Source organism: Bos taurus, chromosome 29, assembly GCF_002263795.3.
Source record: "Bos taurus isolate L1 Dominette 01449 registration number 42190680 breed Hereford chromosome 29, ARS-UCD2.0, whole genome shotgun sequence".
Taxonomy (NCBI): domain Eukaryota; kingdom Metazoa; phylum Chordata; class Mammalia; order Artiodactyla; family Bovidae; genus Bos; species Bos taurus.
In genome coordinates, this window is record NC_037356.1 from 39,921,793 (window position 1) to 39,936,630 (window position 14,838).

The 14,838-nt window shown below is 46.0% G+C and overlaps 1 protein-coding gene across 2 annotated transcripts; it reads left to right on the top strand.

Moving 5' to 3' along the window:
• Positions 1–53: 53 nt before the first annotated feature.
• SDHAF2 (succinate dehydrogenase complex assembly factor 2) lies at positions 54–9,591 on the top strand. Of its 2 annotated transcripts, XM_005226955.5 has the most exons (5): positions 90–177; positions 3,693–3,798; positions 5,214–5,437; positions 5,515–5,624; positions 8,851–9,591. In XM_005226955.5, exons 3-5 carry the CDS (start codon positions 5,214–5,216, stop codon positions 8,979–8,981), a joined length of 465 nt encoding a protein of 154 aa, XP_005227012.1. In that variant the 5' UTR covers positions 90–177; positions 3,693–3,798; the 3' UTR covers positions 8,982–9,591. The 2 variants fall into 2 exon arrangements, with proteins under 2 accessions (NP_001070513.1, XP_005227012.1); NM_001077045.2 differs by lacking the exon at positions 3,693–3,798 and having other exon boundaries at positions 54–177.
• Positions 9,592–14,838: the final 5,247 nt, after the last annotated feature.

Consider the following 14,838-nt stretch of genomic DNA (forward strand, 5'->3'; position numbering starts at 1 on the left):
GGCGTCACACGCACAGCCACTTCCGCCATACGCGAGGACGCATCTTCCTGCTCAAGTCTTCGGCGCCGCTGTCTGAGGCCCTGGTGTTCGAAAGTATCCGGAAGTGGCTGGGCTGTAGGCCTTTGATGCGGGTCGGGAAAAATGGCGGTGGTCGCTGTCTTCCCGGCTCTTGCGCGGGTGAGGAGAATGGGGGGGGGGGGGGGTTCTAGACTCCTGGGCAGGCCAGGGTGGGAACTGTGTCTCGTTTTCCTCTGAAGTTGTGGATACCTAGAGAAGCATCTATCTGTCTTACATAGCCCAGGCAAGGGCAGACCCAAGGAGAGGTTGATCTTGCAACGTAGGAGATTCAGGTTACATCCACCCTGGCCTGAGCCCGCTGTGTGCTTGTCTCGCAATATCGTTGAACCATCAGTCTTCGTGAGAGACCCAATTCAGATTTCACCTATTTGCAGGTGGTACTGGCCGGACAGCTTCTGGGCGCTTTTTGTCTCTGTTCTTAAGCCTCTCTGTTCTTTTTAAATCTTCTCTAGTGTCTGTCGTGATTTCACATGGTTTCATAAGATCTTTTTTCGTTTTGAATATAGGCTGTTAACACTGTAAATTTTTCTCTTAATACTGCTCTTTGCCAATTTCATGATTTTGTGATGTGTTTTTGTCTCCAGATATTTTCTGATTCCCTTTTGATTTCTCCTTTGACCCAGTTCAAGAGTGAGGGTGTTGTTCAATTTTCACTTATTTGTGAATTTTCCAGTTTTCTTTGTGCTCTTGATTTCTAGTTTTATTCTGTTGTGGTCAGAAAAGATGCCTTGTATGATTTCGATCTTTTTTGTTAAAACTCGTTTTGTAACCTAACATGCTCTCTGTCCTGGAGAATATTCTTAGAGTGCTTGAAAATAATGTGTATTCTGCTCCTGTTGGGTGGAATGTTCTGTGTATGTATGTTTGGCCCATTTGGCTTACAGTGTTGTTCCTGTCCTCTACTTCCTTACTGATCTTCTTTCTGGGTGTTCTATGCATATTGAAAGTGGCTTTTGAAATCCCCAACTATTGTGTTGCAATTTCTCCGTTCAGGTCTGTCAATATTTGCTTCATATATTTGGGTGTTCAGATGTTGGTTGTATGTATAATTGTTGTAGCTTTTTGGTGAGTTGACCCTTTCATCATTATTTCATGGCCTTTTAAAATCTCTTTTGATACTTTTGACTTAAAGTTGATTTTGTCTAGTGAAAGTAGGGCCATCTGTGCTCTCTTTTGGTTTCTATTTGCAGTGGAATGTGTTTCACACTTTCACTTTCAGCCTGCATCTAAAATGAGTTTCTTGTAAGGCATATAGTTGGATTTTGTGGGTTTTTAAAAATCCCTTCAGTCTCTGTGTGTCTTTTGATTGGGGGGTTTAATCTGTTTACCTTTAAAATATTACTGATAGAGAAGGACCTAGAGTTGCCATTCTGTTCATTGTTTTCTATTTTGTAGCTTTGTGTCCTTTTCCTCTCTTGCTGTCATCTTCTGTGTTTTATTGATATTTTTCTATAGACATGCTGTGATTCCTTTCTCATTTCTATTGTGTATAAATGTTTCCTTTGTGGTTACCATAGGGCTTGCATTAAGCATTTTATAATGTATTTTAAGCTGATAATAGCTTCAGTCTCATCCGAAAACTTCTCTTTTACTATTCCCACCTTATGTTATTGATATTACAATGACCTTTTATTCTGTATCCACTAGTATATTTTATAGCTTTTTTTAAATGTCTTTAACTTTTAAGTCAGAATTAAATGTGATTTACCTACCATCATTGCAGTGTTACAGTAGCCTGTGTTTGTCATAATTTACTTTTACCAGTGAGCTTTATGCTTTCGTATGCTTTTGTGTTATTATCTACTGTCCTTTGGCTCCTTTTTGTTTGTTCAGTCGCTCAGTGTCCATCTCTTTGTGACCACATGGACTGCAAAAAGCCAGGCTTCCCTGTTAATCACCAGCTCCCAGAGCTTGCTCAAACTCATGTCCATTGACTCGGTGATGCCATTCAACCATCTTATCCTCTGTTGCCCCTTCTCCTCCTGCCTTCAAACTTTCCCAGCATCAGGGCCTTTTCTAATAAGTCAGTTCTTCACATCAGGTGAGCTTCAGCTTCAGCATCAGTTCTTCCCTGAATATTCAGGATTGATTTCCTTTAGGATTGACTGATTGGATCTCCTTGCTGTCCAAGGGACTCTCAAGAGTCTTCTCCAACACCACAGTTCAAAAGCATCAATTTTTCGGCGCTCAGCTTTCTTTATGGTCCAACTCTCACGTCCATACATGACTACTGGAAAAACCATAACTTTGATTATACAGACCTTTGTTGGCAAAGTAATGTCTCTGCTTTTTAATATGCTGTCTAGGTTTGTCATAGCTTTTCTTCCAAGGAGCAAGCGTCTTAATTTCATGGCTGCACTCACCATCTGCAGTGATTTTGGAGCCCAGAAAGAAGTCTGTCACTGTTTCCATTGTTTCCCCATGTGTTTGCCATGAAGTGATGGGACTGGATGCCATGAACTTAGTTTTTTTAAAAAGAATGTTGAACTTTAAACCAGCTTTTTCATGCTCTTCTTTCACTTTCATCAAGAGGCTCTTTAGTTCCTCTTCACTTTCTGCCATAAGGATAATGTCATCTGCTGCTTCAATTTGGATGTCCATTTCTTTCCCCCAGTTTGGGAAGTTTTGAGCCATTTTTCCTTCAAGTACTCTTCCCGCCCCTTTCTCTTTTCTCCTCCTGGGACTCCCATAGTATTTATATTGGTCAGGTTGGTGATGTCTCACAAGCTTATCTCACTCATTTGTTTTTCATTTTCTTCCTCTGAATGAGTAGTCTCAAGTAAACTATGTTCACTGATTTTTTTTCTGGTTGATCAAGTATGCTGCTTAAGTTCTGTGGTGAATTTTTCAAAAATTGTTATTCTTTAGTTCCAATTTAAAAACATTTTTTTTTCTATCAGTATTCTCATTTTGCTTATGTGTTGTTTTCCTCAGCTCACTGAACATCTTGATGACAACTTTTTTTGAGTTATTTGTCAGGTAATTCATATATGTCTGTTTCCAGGATTGGTTGCTGGAAGTTTATTTTGTATCTTTGGTTAGGCCTTGTTTTGCTCTTTCTCATGCACCTTGGAGCTTTGTGCTTAGATCCATGCATTTGAAAAAGTAACCACCTCCCAGTCTTTTCTTTGTACAAGATCTTTTGCATCAGTTCTGCCAGAGAATCTTGGGGTCTCTCAAACTTTTTGTATGGAAATGTCTTCTCTAGACTTGTACATGTAAATTCCCAACCAAAGGGATTTGCTGGCTTTTTTCAAGTGCTCATAACCTCTGGCTCCCTCTTGTGTCTGTTTATGGCACTGCAGGTTCTCTGTAGCTGCCGCAAGCTTCCCAACTCTTCTCAGCCCATTCCAGTCTTCTAGAGTACCCCAGGTCCCGTGAGTGCTGCAGGTTGGCCAAGACGGAAATTAGTCTCTTGTACAGCTCCTTGGAAAGCAGGAGTTTGGGATGCATGCTCCTTTTTCTTTCTGTTGGCCTCTGTCTGCTGTACCATGGGTCCTCAGAGCAGCAGCAAGCCATCCAGCTCTTTTTGTTTGCAGAGACCCCCAGATATCTAGAGTATACTGGGTTCTGTTAGTGCTCTGAGACAGGCAAAAAAGAAAACTTTCTTTCAGGCAGCTACCCAAAAAGTTGGAACATTGGACACACATGCCAAGTCTTCCTCCAGGGAAAAGCCAAGAATTGGAGATTTTCTTCTGCTAGTTTTGTCCTGAGCCACAGGTAGGGGCGATGGCAAGTAAGCGTGTGCTAGTCCAAACCCTCACCTAGTTCTCAGCAGCCCCCAACCTGGCACCTTTTCTGTCACACTTCAATTCAAACAAGACGGAAACTAGTCACCCAGGCCTCCCCGTGAAAGGCCATGTGTTGGACGTCTGTTTCAGTCTTTCCCTCCCCAGAGAGAAGCCGGTGGCTGAGAATTTTCTCCAGTTGCACTGGGCTGAGCCAGGGGCAGGGACTGTGGTGAATGAGGCCCATGAATTTTCTAGCTGTGATGCAGCTGTTTTTGTGCTCACCTAGGGTTCAGGAGAAGACAATGGCACCCCACTTCAGTACTCTTGCCTGGAAAATCCCGTGGATGGAAGAGCCTGGTAGGCTGCAGTCCATGGGGTCGCTAAGAGTCAGACATGACTGAGTGACTTCACTTTCACTTTTCACTTTCGTGCATTGGAGAAGGAAATGGCAACCCACTCCAGTGTTCTTGCCTGGAGAATCCCAGGGACGGGGGAGCCTGGTGGGCTGCTGTCTATGGGGTCGCACAGAGTCAGACACGACTGAAGCGACTTAGCAGCAGCAGCAGCCACAGCAGGGTTCAGGAGCCTCTTAGCTGGTTTCTGGATTTCTTATAAAGGAAACTGGTCCATGTGTTGGGAGTTGGTGTCTCCACAGGAGAAGGAAAGTGTGGGGCTTCCTGTTAACACCATCTTGCTGACGTCACCGCCTTCTCATTGCATCTTGATAGTTTTTGCCCTTCTCTATATCGGGAAACTTTGGGGAGTTAGGGACCCTGCCATCACTGTATGCTCAGATTTTAACACAAGCAGGTGACTAGAATGCAGACCATATTGTGAGAATTTGAAGGGAATGCAAGGGAAGAAGAAAATATTTCCATTGGAGACTTTCTGGGAAGGCACTGGTTAAGAACATATTTGCAGTCAGAGTTGGGTTCCAACCCTCAGGAATTATTCTTAATATTTGGGTGATCTTGGTGAGTCATTTAACCTCTCTGAGTCTCAGCTTCCTAAGCTGTAAAGTGGGGACAGTGTCAGCATAATTTCTTTTTTTTTAAATTGAGGTGTAGTTGACTTACAGTATTTTATAAATTTCAGATATATAACAGTTCACAGTTTTTAAAGATTAAATTCCGTCTTTACTTATTATAAAGTCAATGTAACTTCTTAAGGTCTAAAGGAGACAAGATGCATTTTGCACCTGGTTTATGTGCTGAGTGAATGACAGCGATGGTCATCCTTGTTAAAAAGGTGCTTATGGGAGGCAGTTCCTTGGTAGTCCAGTGGTTAGACTTGGGCTTTCACTGCGACGGACCTGGGTTCAAATCTGTGATTGGGGAGCTTAAGATCCTGCACGCCTTGGCCAAAAAGAAAAAAAAAAAGATGTTTGTGGCTTTTTTGTTTCAGATGCTTGCTGTGTCAAGGCGCCGCCTAGTGTCTCCTTCACTCAGCATGACATCATGCAGACGCTGCTACAGAGGTGACAGCCCAACAGATTCCCAGAAGGATATGATTGAAATCCCTTTGCCTCCCTGGCAGGAGCGAACTGATGAATCCATAGAAACCAAACGAGCCCGGCTGCTCTATGAGAGCAGAAAGAGGGGAATGCTGGAAAACTGCATCCTGCTTAGGTAGGGGAAGAGGAGAATGGGGGTTGCTTCTCTCTGGCTAGAGACAGCCTTTTCACCTTTGTCTTTCTTGACTCTAGCCTCTTCGCTAAGGAACATCTGCAACACATGACAGAGAAACAGCTGAACCTCTACGATCGCCTGATTAATGAACCCAGTAACGACTGGGATATTTACTACTGGGCTACAGGTACTAGGCATGATAAGCAGCATAAGGTGAAAAACGGGATGATGTGGGCTGATTTAGTCTGGAAAGGTATCATGGGCAGTTTGTTTTTCTTTTATAGATACTCAACCCAACCTCTCTTCAGATTTTTCCAAAATGTGCAAAATTTGTCTTACAAGTTAAGGTCCTTTGTTTGCAAGCAATAGAAACTGATTGCGTCTAACTTAAGCAAAAAGAGAATTTAGTGAAATTCTCTAAGGCTAAGAGTATAGGAAACTCTTAGCATCAAAGGGAAAGTTGAAGAAACACCAGGGCAGGAATGAAGTGGAACAAGACTGTTCCGGCTGCCTAGCATGAAGTCCTTGGGAGTCTCTCTCTTGACGCCAGCTTTGTGAGGAATGAATTCTCACTGTGTATAGTTAGGGTTAGCTTTGGCTGTGAGTAAAAGAACCCCAAAACAACAGTGGCTTAAGGAAGACAGAACTGTGTTTTTCTTTCTCATAACAGAAGTTCAGAGTTAGGCCCTCCAGAACGCACAGAGGGGTTTCAGAGTCATTAAGGCCAGATTCCTCTTGACTTGTTCCTTCACCCTCTCCCGTGTTGGCTACCTCATGACCTCAAGATGGCTGCCGAGGCTCTATCTGTCATGTCTATATTTCAGCCAGGGAAAAAGAGTAAGAGAGCACACTCCATTTTTTAATGGACCCTTCTCAAGAAATTATACACCATATTTCCACTTAGTTTCCACAGGGCTTGTACACAGGGGAGTGGGAAATATTCAGGGCCAACCTGGAAGTCTTTTAATGTATCTTTGTCTTTATATTGAAGTTGAGCTTCTTATAGATAGCTTATATTGTCATTCTTTTTAATCTGATCTTATGTCTTTTCATTGGTGTGTTTTGGCCATTTGCATATAACTACCAGTGTGATTGAATTAAAACTTACCATCTTTTTGTTGTTGTTGTTTTCTATTTCTACTGTTTTTTGTTCTCTTCCCCCTCTACTTCTGTGGATTTTGAGTATTTAAAATTTCATTTTATCTCCACCATTGGTTTCTTATATCTCTTTATAATTTTTTTAGTGATTGCCCTAGGGTTTACAGTATATATGCATACATGTGTGCTTAGTCATATCTGACTCTTTGAGACCCAGTGGACTGTAACCCACCAGACTCCTCTGTCCATGTGATTTCCCAGGCAAGAATACTGGAGTGGGTTGCCACTTGCTTCTCCAGGCATCTTTCTGACCCAGGTATTGAACCCACGCCTTCTGCACTGGCAGGTGGATCCTTTACCACGGAGCCACCAGGGCAGCACGTCTCACCATGTGCGCTTCCCTGTGTTTCTGTGCCCCGAAAGGGCTGTCCGTGGTGTTGCCCTCCCCCAGAGGCAGAAACCTACTGATTTCCAGATGGTGCTTGTTAGTTTGGGGACGGGAGATGGGGAGGGTGTTCTCTGTTGTCCTGGTCCAGCTTCCGGCCCTGTGACCATGCGTCATGGTGGAGGGTCTTTTTTCAGTGATCCTGCTGGTCCCACAGGGGTAGAGGATTTTCCACTAACCCAAGCGGGTCCTCACATGTGCCCTGTAGGAGACAGGACTCACTGACCTATTCACAGACCCTTGAAGCTTTTGTTCTGTAGAGAAGAAGGACTAGGCTGGGGTTTATGCTTTTGGGGGGTGGGGGCTGTGTTTTTCTGCTCCCCTACTCCTGGCCTCCATTGCTGAGGGAGGCTTTCTGCAGCCTCCTGCTCTGGACCCTGTCTTCATTGTGAGCATACTCAGTGAGGGGTTGTTGAGAAGAACCTGCCCCCTGGGGCAGATTCCCCTTGTGTCTGTGGCTCCCAGAGATTTTACACTCATGCTCACCTACACTTGGCTTTCAGCAGTTGATGAACAATTTTAGCTAAATTCTTGCCTGTTTGTATGGTGCCCAGTGCCCCTTCTTCCTGTGCCCTATCTCAAGTGAGCATGTGTGTTCATGTCCATTTTCTCCTTTGAGGGGCCTTTCTTTCCTTATGTTTTATTTTCTTTGGGTGCCTGTGACCTCAGCTCTCTAATGACTTCAAAAAAGTTATGATGTTTCTAGTTTATCTGACTTTTTCTTCTTGGGATGAATGGGGTGTTCTGTCCAGTTTTCAGCATTCTAGGGGGAAACTGAAATCGCCTCCATCTTACTCTGATGGTCACACAAAACAACAGACGCCAGGCCCACCAGATGCCAGCTGTGTGCCGAATGAGGGAAAATCAGACTTTGTTTTGAGGAATGCCCTCTCCTGACGTTGTGTTTAGTGTTGCTAGGAGGGTAATTCCAAAGCTTAGTACCCAAGCTTTCCCAATGGGAGGCTTTGCTTAAGTGAGAGACTTGGGGGTGGAAAGAAAGGCCGGAGGTGTGCAGCATCCGCCAGACTCCTGCTGCCCTGAGGCTAGCATCCCCTCCTGTCTGCTCTTGGTGCCTTTGTTGCCTCCATCCAAATCTGGTTCTACAGGTTCATGTCAGTTTTATGGGCCTCTGTTATAGCCTTCCAGTAAATTCTTTTATGTTTTGATTTTACTGGAGTTATCAGTTGCTTTCACTTAATATCCAAGGAATTTTGCCTCGGGAAATTAATAGGCTAGAAGGAAAAACACAGTATTCCAAAAACAACTGAAGTACCGAATGCAAAGCAAAACAGAACAGCCAAGGCTGGGCAGGCCAGGGGTCGGCTGTGTTTGTCAAATAATAAACGCTGGGCCAGATAATAAATGCTGTCGTCTTGTGGCCATATGGTCTCTGTGGCAACTGCTCAGCCCTGCCATCGTAGCGCAAAAGCAGCCACGGACAATATGTAAACAAGTGAGAGCAGCTGCTCCAATAGCACTCTTTACAAATACCAGCTGCCGGAGGTTGCCAGCCTGTGGTGCAGGCTGCGTGTATATCCAGAGAAAGAATGCAGCTGCTCTGTGTACCCACTGTGGTTTTAGGCCAAGCCAGAGTTTCAAGGTTTAAGGTCCTTATACCATCGGGATTTTCCTTGAGGTCCAGTAACTAAGTCTCCGTGCTCCCCATGCAGGGGGCATGGATTCGATCCTTAGTCAGGGAACTGGATCCCACCTGCCGAAACAAAGATCGAAGATCCTGAGTGCTGCAACTAAGACCCCGTGCGGTCAAATAAATAAATAAATATTTAAAAAAAAAAAAAAAGATCGTTCTATATCTTTCTATATCTGACAGTTGACTGACCAATGTAATTCTTTTTGCCCATCCTTACAGAAGCAAAACCAGCCCCAGAAATATTTGAAAACGAAGTCATGACCCTGCTGAGAGACTTTGCTAAGAACAAAAACAAAGAGCAGCGACTGCGGGCCCCGGATCTTGAATACCTCTTCGAAAAGCCACATTGAGCTACATGCTGCCATCTGCCTGGCCTCGGGGGCTCCACGGATGCTCATTGCCTGTGATGGGTACTGGCCTTGATGTCCTGCTTCTCCTTAGATGCTCAGCCCACCCAGACCTCTGGTCCTGCCTGCAATGATGGACCCGCCTCTCTCCAAGGACATGTATATGTTCAGTGTGCCTTGTGCTAAGACCCTTTGGCTCCCATCTAAGCCTCAGAAGCAGTTTGTCCATGTTACTGTCGCTCGGGCCTGACTCTGTCTCTGGCTCCATAGGAGGAAGCACGGTGCCGGCTCGCTGCTTCAACCAGAAGTGTGCTCAGTGTGAAGAGGCAGCCAGCTGCCTGTGCTGTGTGGAAAGCTCCCCGGGTGAGCCAGGGCTTTGTCCCTGTGAAATTCCCCCTTCCAGCCTGGGTTGGTTCTTTCTGCCAGGGGAAGCTGGTCCAAGCCCCCTGAGTGGAACCCTTCAAAGGCCCCACAGGCAGAATGAGGGCAGTGGGCAGGAATGGTGTGGGCGTGCTGCTTAAGAGTCAGCATCCTCAGCAGATTTTCTCTAGAATGCTCATTTAATAAACTGAATGATAATTGTGTATATTAAAGAATATTTTAAAAAGGAAAATCACAACTCCTCAGACCTCACCCAATTATTTTAATTTTGTGTGTTCTCATGCAGGCAATATGTTTATAGAGTTTTACAAGGTCACAATCTCCAAGTATCAATTATAGCAAATGTTTTCTGTATTTCTGCAGTCTCCACAATTGCTTTAGTTGATAAACTCATAATGTGTAAGAAATACTGTGTTAGGATGAATTAGCAAAATGTGTTTAGCTCCAGAACCAAAAGACTTCTGGTTGCTTGGAGGGTGGTTTTGTCTCGCTGGAGGAATTTTGCCCTCGGAGCTGTCATCCAGACAGAACAGATGTCACCCAGATTGGGCCAGGATACAGGTGTGAATCGGAGGAAACAGGCCAGACTTGCTAGGCAGGCGGTTGGTGAACAACAGAGATACACACAGGCAGGAAGTACCCGTTTGCAGCGTCGTGGAGCTTGGGGTTCCCATGGAACCTCTATGTGGTCCTGCCTGCCCTTCAGGGTCCTTGGCTGACGAGAGGAGAGGAGAGAACCAGCCTTTCGTTACTTATGATCTCAGTAGAGCTTCCCAGCTCTCTTGTAGAGAAGCGCTGTCATGCCTATTTTGCAGATGAGAAAGTGGGCTCTGAGAGAGTGGTCTGTCCCAGATCTAGTCGCTATAAGTCAGAAAGCCAAAATCTTGCTTAGTTCAGTCTGTCTCCAAAGTTCAGTTTGTCTCCAAAGCTCATGAACTTTCTGCCAGAACATGCTGCCTTAAGTGGTGGAAACTGTAGAGATCTTCGCTTTAAAAAGTATACCTGTGGCAGATTCATTTTGATATTTGGCAAAACTAATACAATTATGTAAAGTTTAAAAATAAAATTAAAAAAAAGTTATAGTGAAGAAAACAAAATAAAAAGTAAAAAAAGAAAAATAAAATAATAAAAATAAAAAGTTATCGTGAAGAGACTTGACAGTTCTAAGCCATGACCTTTGTGTCATGTAGGGGACGAGGAGCTGTCAGGTGCTTCCCAAAATAAGCGCTCGGTCATCCAAGGTAGCTCTTGGAAGAAGCAGGGCTGGCAGTAGGTGCAAGTCAGATCCTGGCTCCACTGCTTACTTGCTGGGTAAGTGAATGGGGCTGAGCCTCAGTTTCTCCATCTATAAAACGGGGTTGATGACTCCCTGTCTTAACTCTGTGAAGATCAGACATGAAGAGAGAAAGCTCATGTCTCAAGACTTTCATCGTCCTCATCACACAGTCCGCGCCTGGTAGATGGCTTCAGTCTGAGAAGTTGTATCTTAACGCAAAAAGCCTGGCATGTCAGCAAGGTCACCAGAGCTTTGTGCAGGGCCGAGTCCTCTGCCGGTAGGAAAGCCAGGCCTGTTAAAGAACCACGGGGTGTCTTAACCAGCCAGTGAAGACTGGAGAGAAAACAGACCCTGGTGTCAAGACCTTTGAAGGAAAAATCTGTAGCGTGATCATCTAAGCAGGGAATGGGAGTGAGAAATGGAGGGCAGAAGCCGATTTTGATGGCCCAGGGAGCTCATTGCAGACTCTGGCCAATCTCTCAGGCATTGTTTGATGTACCATGAGGAGAATGTTAATATAGAGACAATGTAGAGAGATGTCTGGACTGTCAGAAATGCACGTGACAGTTGGGCAGTGACCCATCAATCCTGGACTCCTAGACAGCAAATCTCAGCAGCCAAGTATGCAATTTGGGCTTTTTTTTCCCCTGGAGGTTTGATCTCTCCTCGCCTGATTTTTGTCTTATTTAATATAAGGGGTTGAGCTGCCACTTTCACCTGGGGATGGCATGCTTCTGAAGAAGTTGTTTTCTTCCCAGGCTGCTGGTCTCTGTCATCTCTGAAAGTGAAGGATCTTAACTAACTTCAGCTGCTCAGTGTCAGACCCAGGGGTGCTGTGTGAACAGTTTTTCCCTTTATTAGGCATTAAGTGAAACTAGGCCGACCACAGGACATTTTTTAAAAATGAATAAACACACAGCAAGGGCCAGCAGCCCCCCAAGGATCCATGAGGAACCAGAATCTGGACTCATTCCTCTCCGTTTGACACCTCACTGCTCGCTGACCTCATTCAGAGCATGTGCACATGGGCATCTGGCCCTGCCCCTCTCCTCCTGAAGAGGTCTTGCGAGACCTGCCCCACCCTACCTGAAGTTGTCTCGCGAGACCTGTCACACAGGCTCCCACATCAGATGTCAAATGGGGGCAGTAAAAGCTGTCCTCTCCCCAGTGTTTAAGTCTCCAAAATCCGTAAGCCAAATCCCCTTTGCCCGATTCTAGACTTTAGATGCGGAGAAGGTGATGGCACCCCATTCCAGTACTCTTGCCTGGAAAATCCCATGGATGGAGGAGCCTGATGGGCTGCAGTCCATGGGGTCGTGAAGAGTCAGACACGACTGGGCGACTTCACTTTCACTTTTCACTTTCATGCATTGGAGAAGGAAATGGTAACCCACTCCACCCTTGCCTAGAGAATCCCAGGGACAGGGGAGTCTGGTGGGCTGCCGTCTGTGGGGTCGCACAGAGTCAGACATGACTGAAGCGACTTAGCAGCAGCAGCAGACCTTAGATGGGGCATATCTGTTGGGGTCACTACAGAGCCACCTCTGACCAGCACAGGCCGTCATCTGGGGGTCACATGCCCTGTCTCCTCAGCTCCAGGCAGGGCAGCAACTGGCACAAACCTCACTCATATTTTTAAACAGCCCTAGGGAAAGATTCCACTGTGCAAGTTGAGAGTTTACTTTTATCTTTCCGTCCATCTGCTAGACAGAGAGTTGCCGTGATGGGGAAGCTCACACAGCCGTAAGCAGCAAGCAGGGCTGGGAGACCTGTCTGGTCACTTGTTACTAGTACAGCGGGTTGTATCTGAGGGCGGAGGACTTGCCATCCTGCAGCTGGCAAGCCGAGAGTGCTCATGAGCTCCCAGTTAAGCCATTGTGTTTGGTTTCCCGGTGAGCCCTCTGGAAGTGAGGACCGGCATTAGGATCTCCCCCCACCCCCGTCAGGCAACATAGCATCAGTGGGATAGTGACCTGAGGCAAGGAGTGCTCCTCTGCCTTTAAAAAACAAATATCTGGGAAAAAAAAAAAAAAAAACACCTGTCAGGCACCAGACATTTCAGGGTGGACAGCAGAAAAGTTGAAGCTATCGAAGATAAATAACATCAGGCATCCGAAGAGGAGATCTGTAAGGAGGAGATCTACCTCCTTGTAGCCTGAGAGGTAAAGTCTCCATCTGGGTCCCAGGTCTCGCCCGAATCCAGATACCCCTGCCAAGGATGAGACTATTATCTTTAAAAGGACAACATAAACGCAGTTTCCATAACTACACATCACAGCGTGTAGCATTAAAAAGCAAATTACGACATTAAGATGAACATAGTTTCCCAGTGGGTTTCAGTTAGCTTCTGTGTTGTGGAACGTTCACATTTGGTGACACCCTGGGGCACGGGTTGGAGAAATAGAGCAGAGCCGTTTCGGGAGACAGACCTAAGGTAGAATCCTGGCTCTCCCGTTGGTCAGCTGGGTGACCTTGGGCACAGACCTAAGGTAGAATCCTGGCTCTCCCATTGGTCAGCTGGGTGGCCTTGGGCATGCTGTTTAACCTTGTCCACTTTGTGTCTCATCTGTAAAAGGAAAGGTCAAAGAGCCACCTCATGTGTTGCCGCAAAGACAAAAGAAGTCACGCGTGGGAAGTGCTCGGCATGGTGCCTGGCACCCGAGTGACATCATCACGGCCAGTGGTGTTGGCTGATGGTGTGCCCAGCACTTCTCAGAGCTTTCCTCGGATGACACTCAGGCCTCACTACAGGGATCCAAGGCGGGCACAGCTCTCATTTCCTTTGTCCAGGTGAGGAAAGTGAGGCCTGGTGAGATTAAGCTGCTTGCCCCACATCGCAAGCCAGAAGTGGGGCAGCTGGATTTGGAAGCTGGACAGTGGGCCTCCAGTGCCTGTGCTCCAAAGCCATCCGCTACCTCCTTTATAAAGTAAGCAGGGCATTGAAAAGCACTTGCACAATTGGGCTTGCCTGAGCTCTTGCACCGCTACTGCCACCACCTGGAAGCCTTACCAGGTGAGCTTTCCAGAGCATGAGAGATGTGTGTCCAAGTCATACTTGTCCCCTCAGCCAAAGTCAGCTGATAGGCAAGTGGCCCCAACCCTAACCCAGCCAAGCCCAGTCCAGATTGCAAACCCAGAGACCCTTAAGGTAAATAAATGCTTATTACTTTAAGCCACCAAGTTTTGGGGCGATTTGTGATGCAGCATTATTATCACTGTTGGAAACTGACACAGATGGTAATTGGGCTTCCCATATAGATGTGCTTACAGAGAAGAAAAATCACTGACTGGCCAGTGTGAGTGAGTATCCTGTCTCCTGGGCCGGTGACTGCCTCACTTTAGCACTTTTTAAAAGGCAGCTGCTTAGTATATCAGACTCATAAGCGTAGTGTCCGTCTCATACTAACACATGTAACTCCTCCTCAACCATCTGAACAGGCAGCACGTCCTGAGTGCTCGCACACTGGGCTAACACAGAACCTGCATTGATTCACGCAGTCCCTGTAACAGCCCTATGAAGTAGGCTGTCCTGTTGGCTTCATTTTGCCAATGAAGATACAGACCCAGAGGAATGGAGTTACTCGCCTGTGGTGACGTTGGCTCAGCACTTGAGCAGAAGCAATCAAAGAAACTGAGGTAGGACCCTTGACAAGTAGGAGTTCTATGTTCTGCAGTAGCAAAACGTGGGTAATGCTACTGCCTGCTTTGACTGGGGAGGAAGCCCATGTGTTTATCAGGCTGACAGCCCACAAGGAAGAGGCTGGAAGGCAGAAAACCAGTCACCCCTGTTGGTTACTATTGGCTGCAATTGGTGAGGATTTATAAGGAAGACATGAGCTCAGCAAAGAATTACCTGGTGTCTGAAATTCACCAGGTATGAAAGGAAATAGAACCCAGAAATCTTGGGCCTTCCAGGGTTAGAAATCTATACTCTAAATAGACAAAGATAATATATAGGCAAAGCTTTGGGCAACAAAGCCCCAGTAAAACTTTCCCTTGGATGAAGTGTCTCAGGAAGGATCAGATTAGAAGTGTGCCTCTTACTTGTGTATGTTGGTCACTCAGTCGTGTCCGACTCTTTGCGACCCCATGGACTGTAGCCCGCCAGGCTCCCTTTCCATGGGATTCTCCAGGCAAGAATACTGGAGTGGGTTGCCATACCCTTCTCCAGGGGATCTTCCTGACCCAGGGGTCAGAGCCTGG

Coding starts and splice junctions, on each gene's coding strand:
- SDHAF2 (NM_001077045.2), top strand. CDS start 142: ATGGCGGTGGTCGCTGTCTTCCCGGCTCTTGCGCGG. Junction 5,438..5,514: donor GAAAACTGCATCCTGCTTAG/GTAGGGGAAGAG, acceptor TCTTGACTCTAG/CCTCTTCGCTAAGGAACATC. Junction 5,625..8,850: donor TATTTACTACTGGGCTACAG/GTACTAGGCATG, acceptor CCATCCTTACAG/AAGCAAAACCAGCCCCAGAA.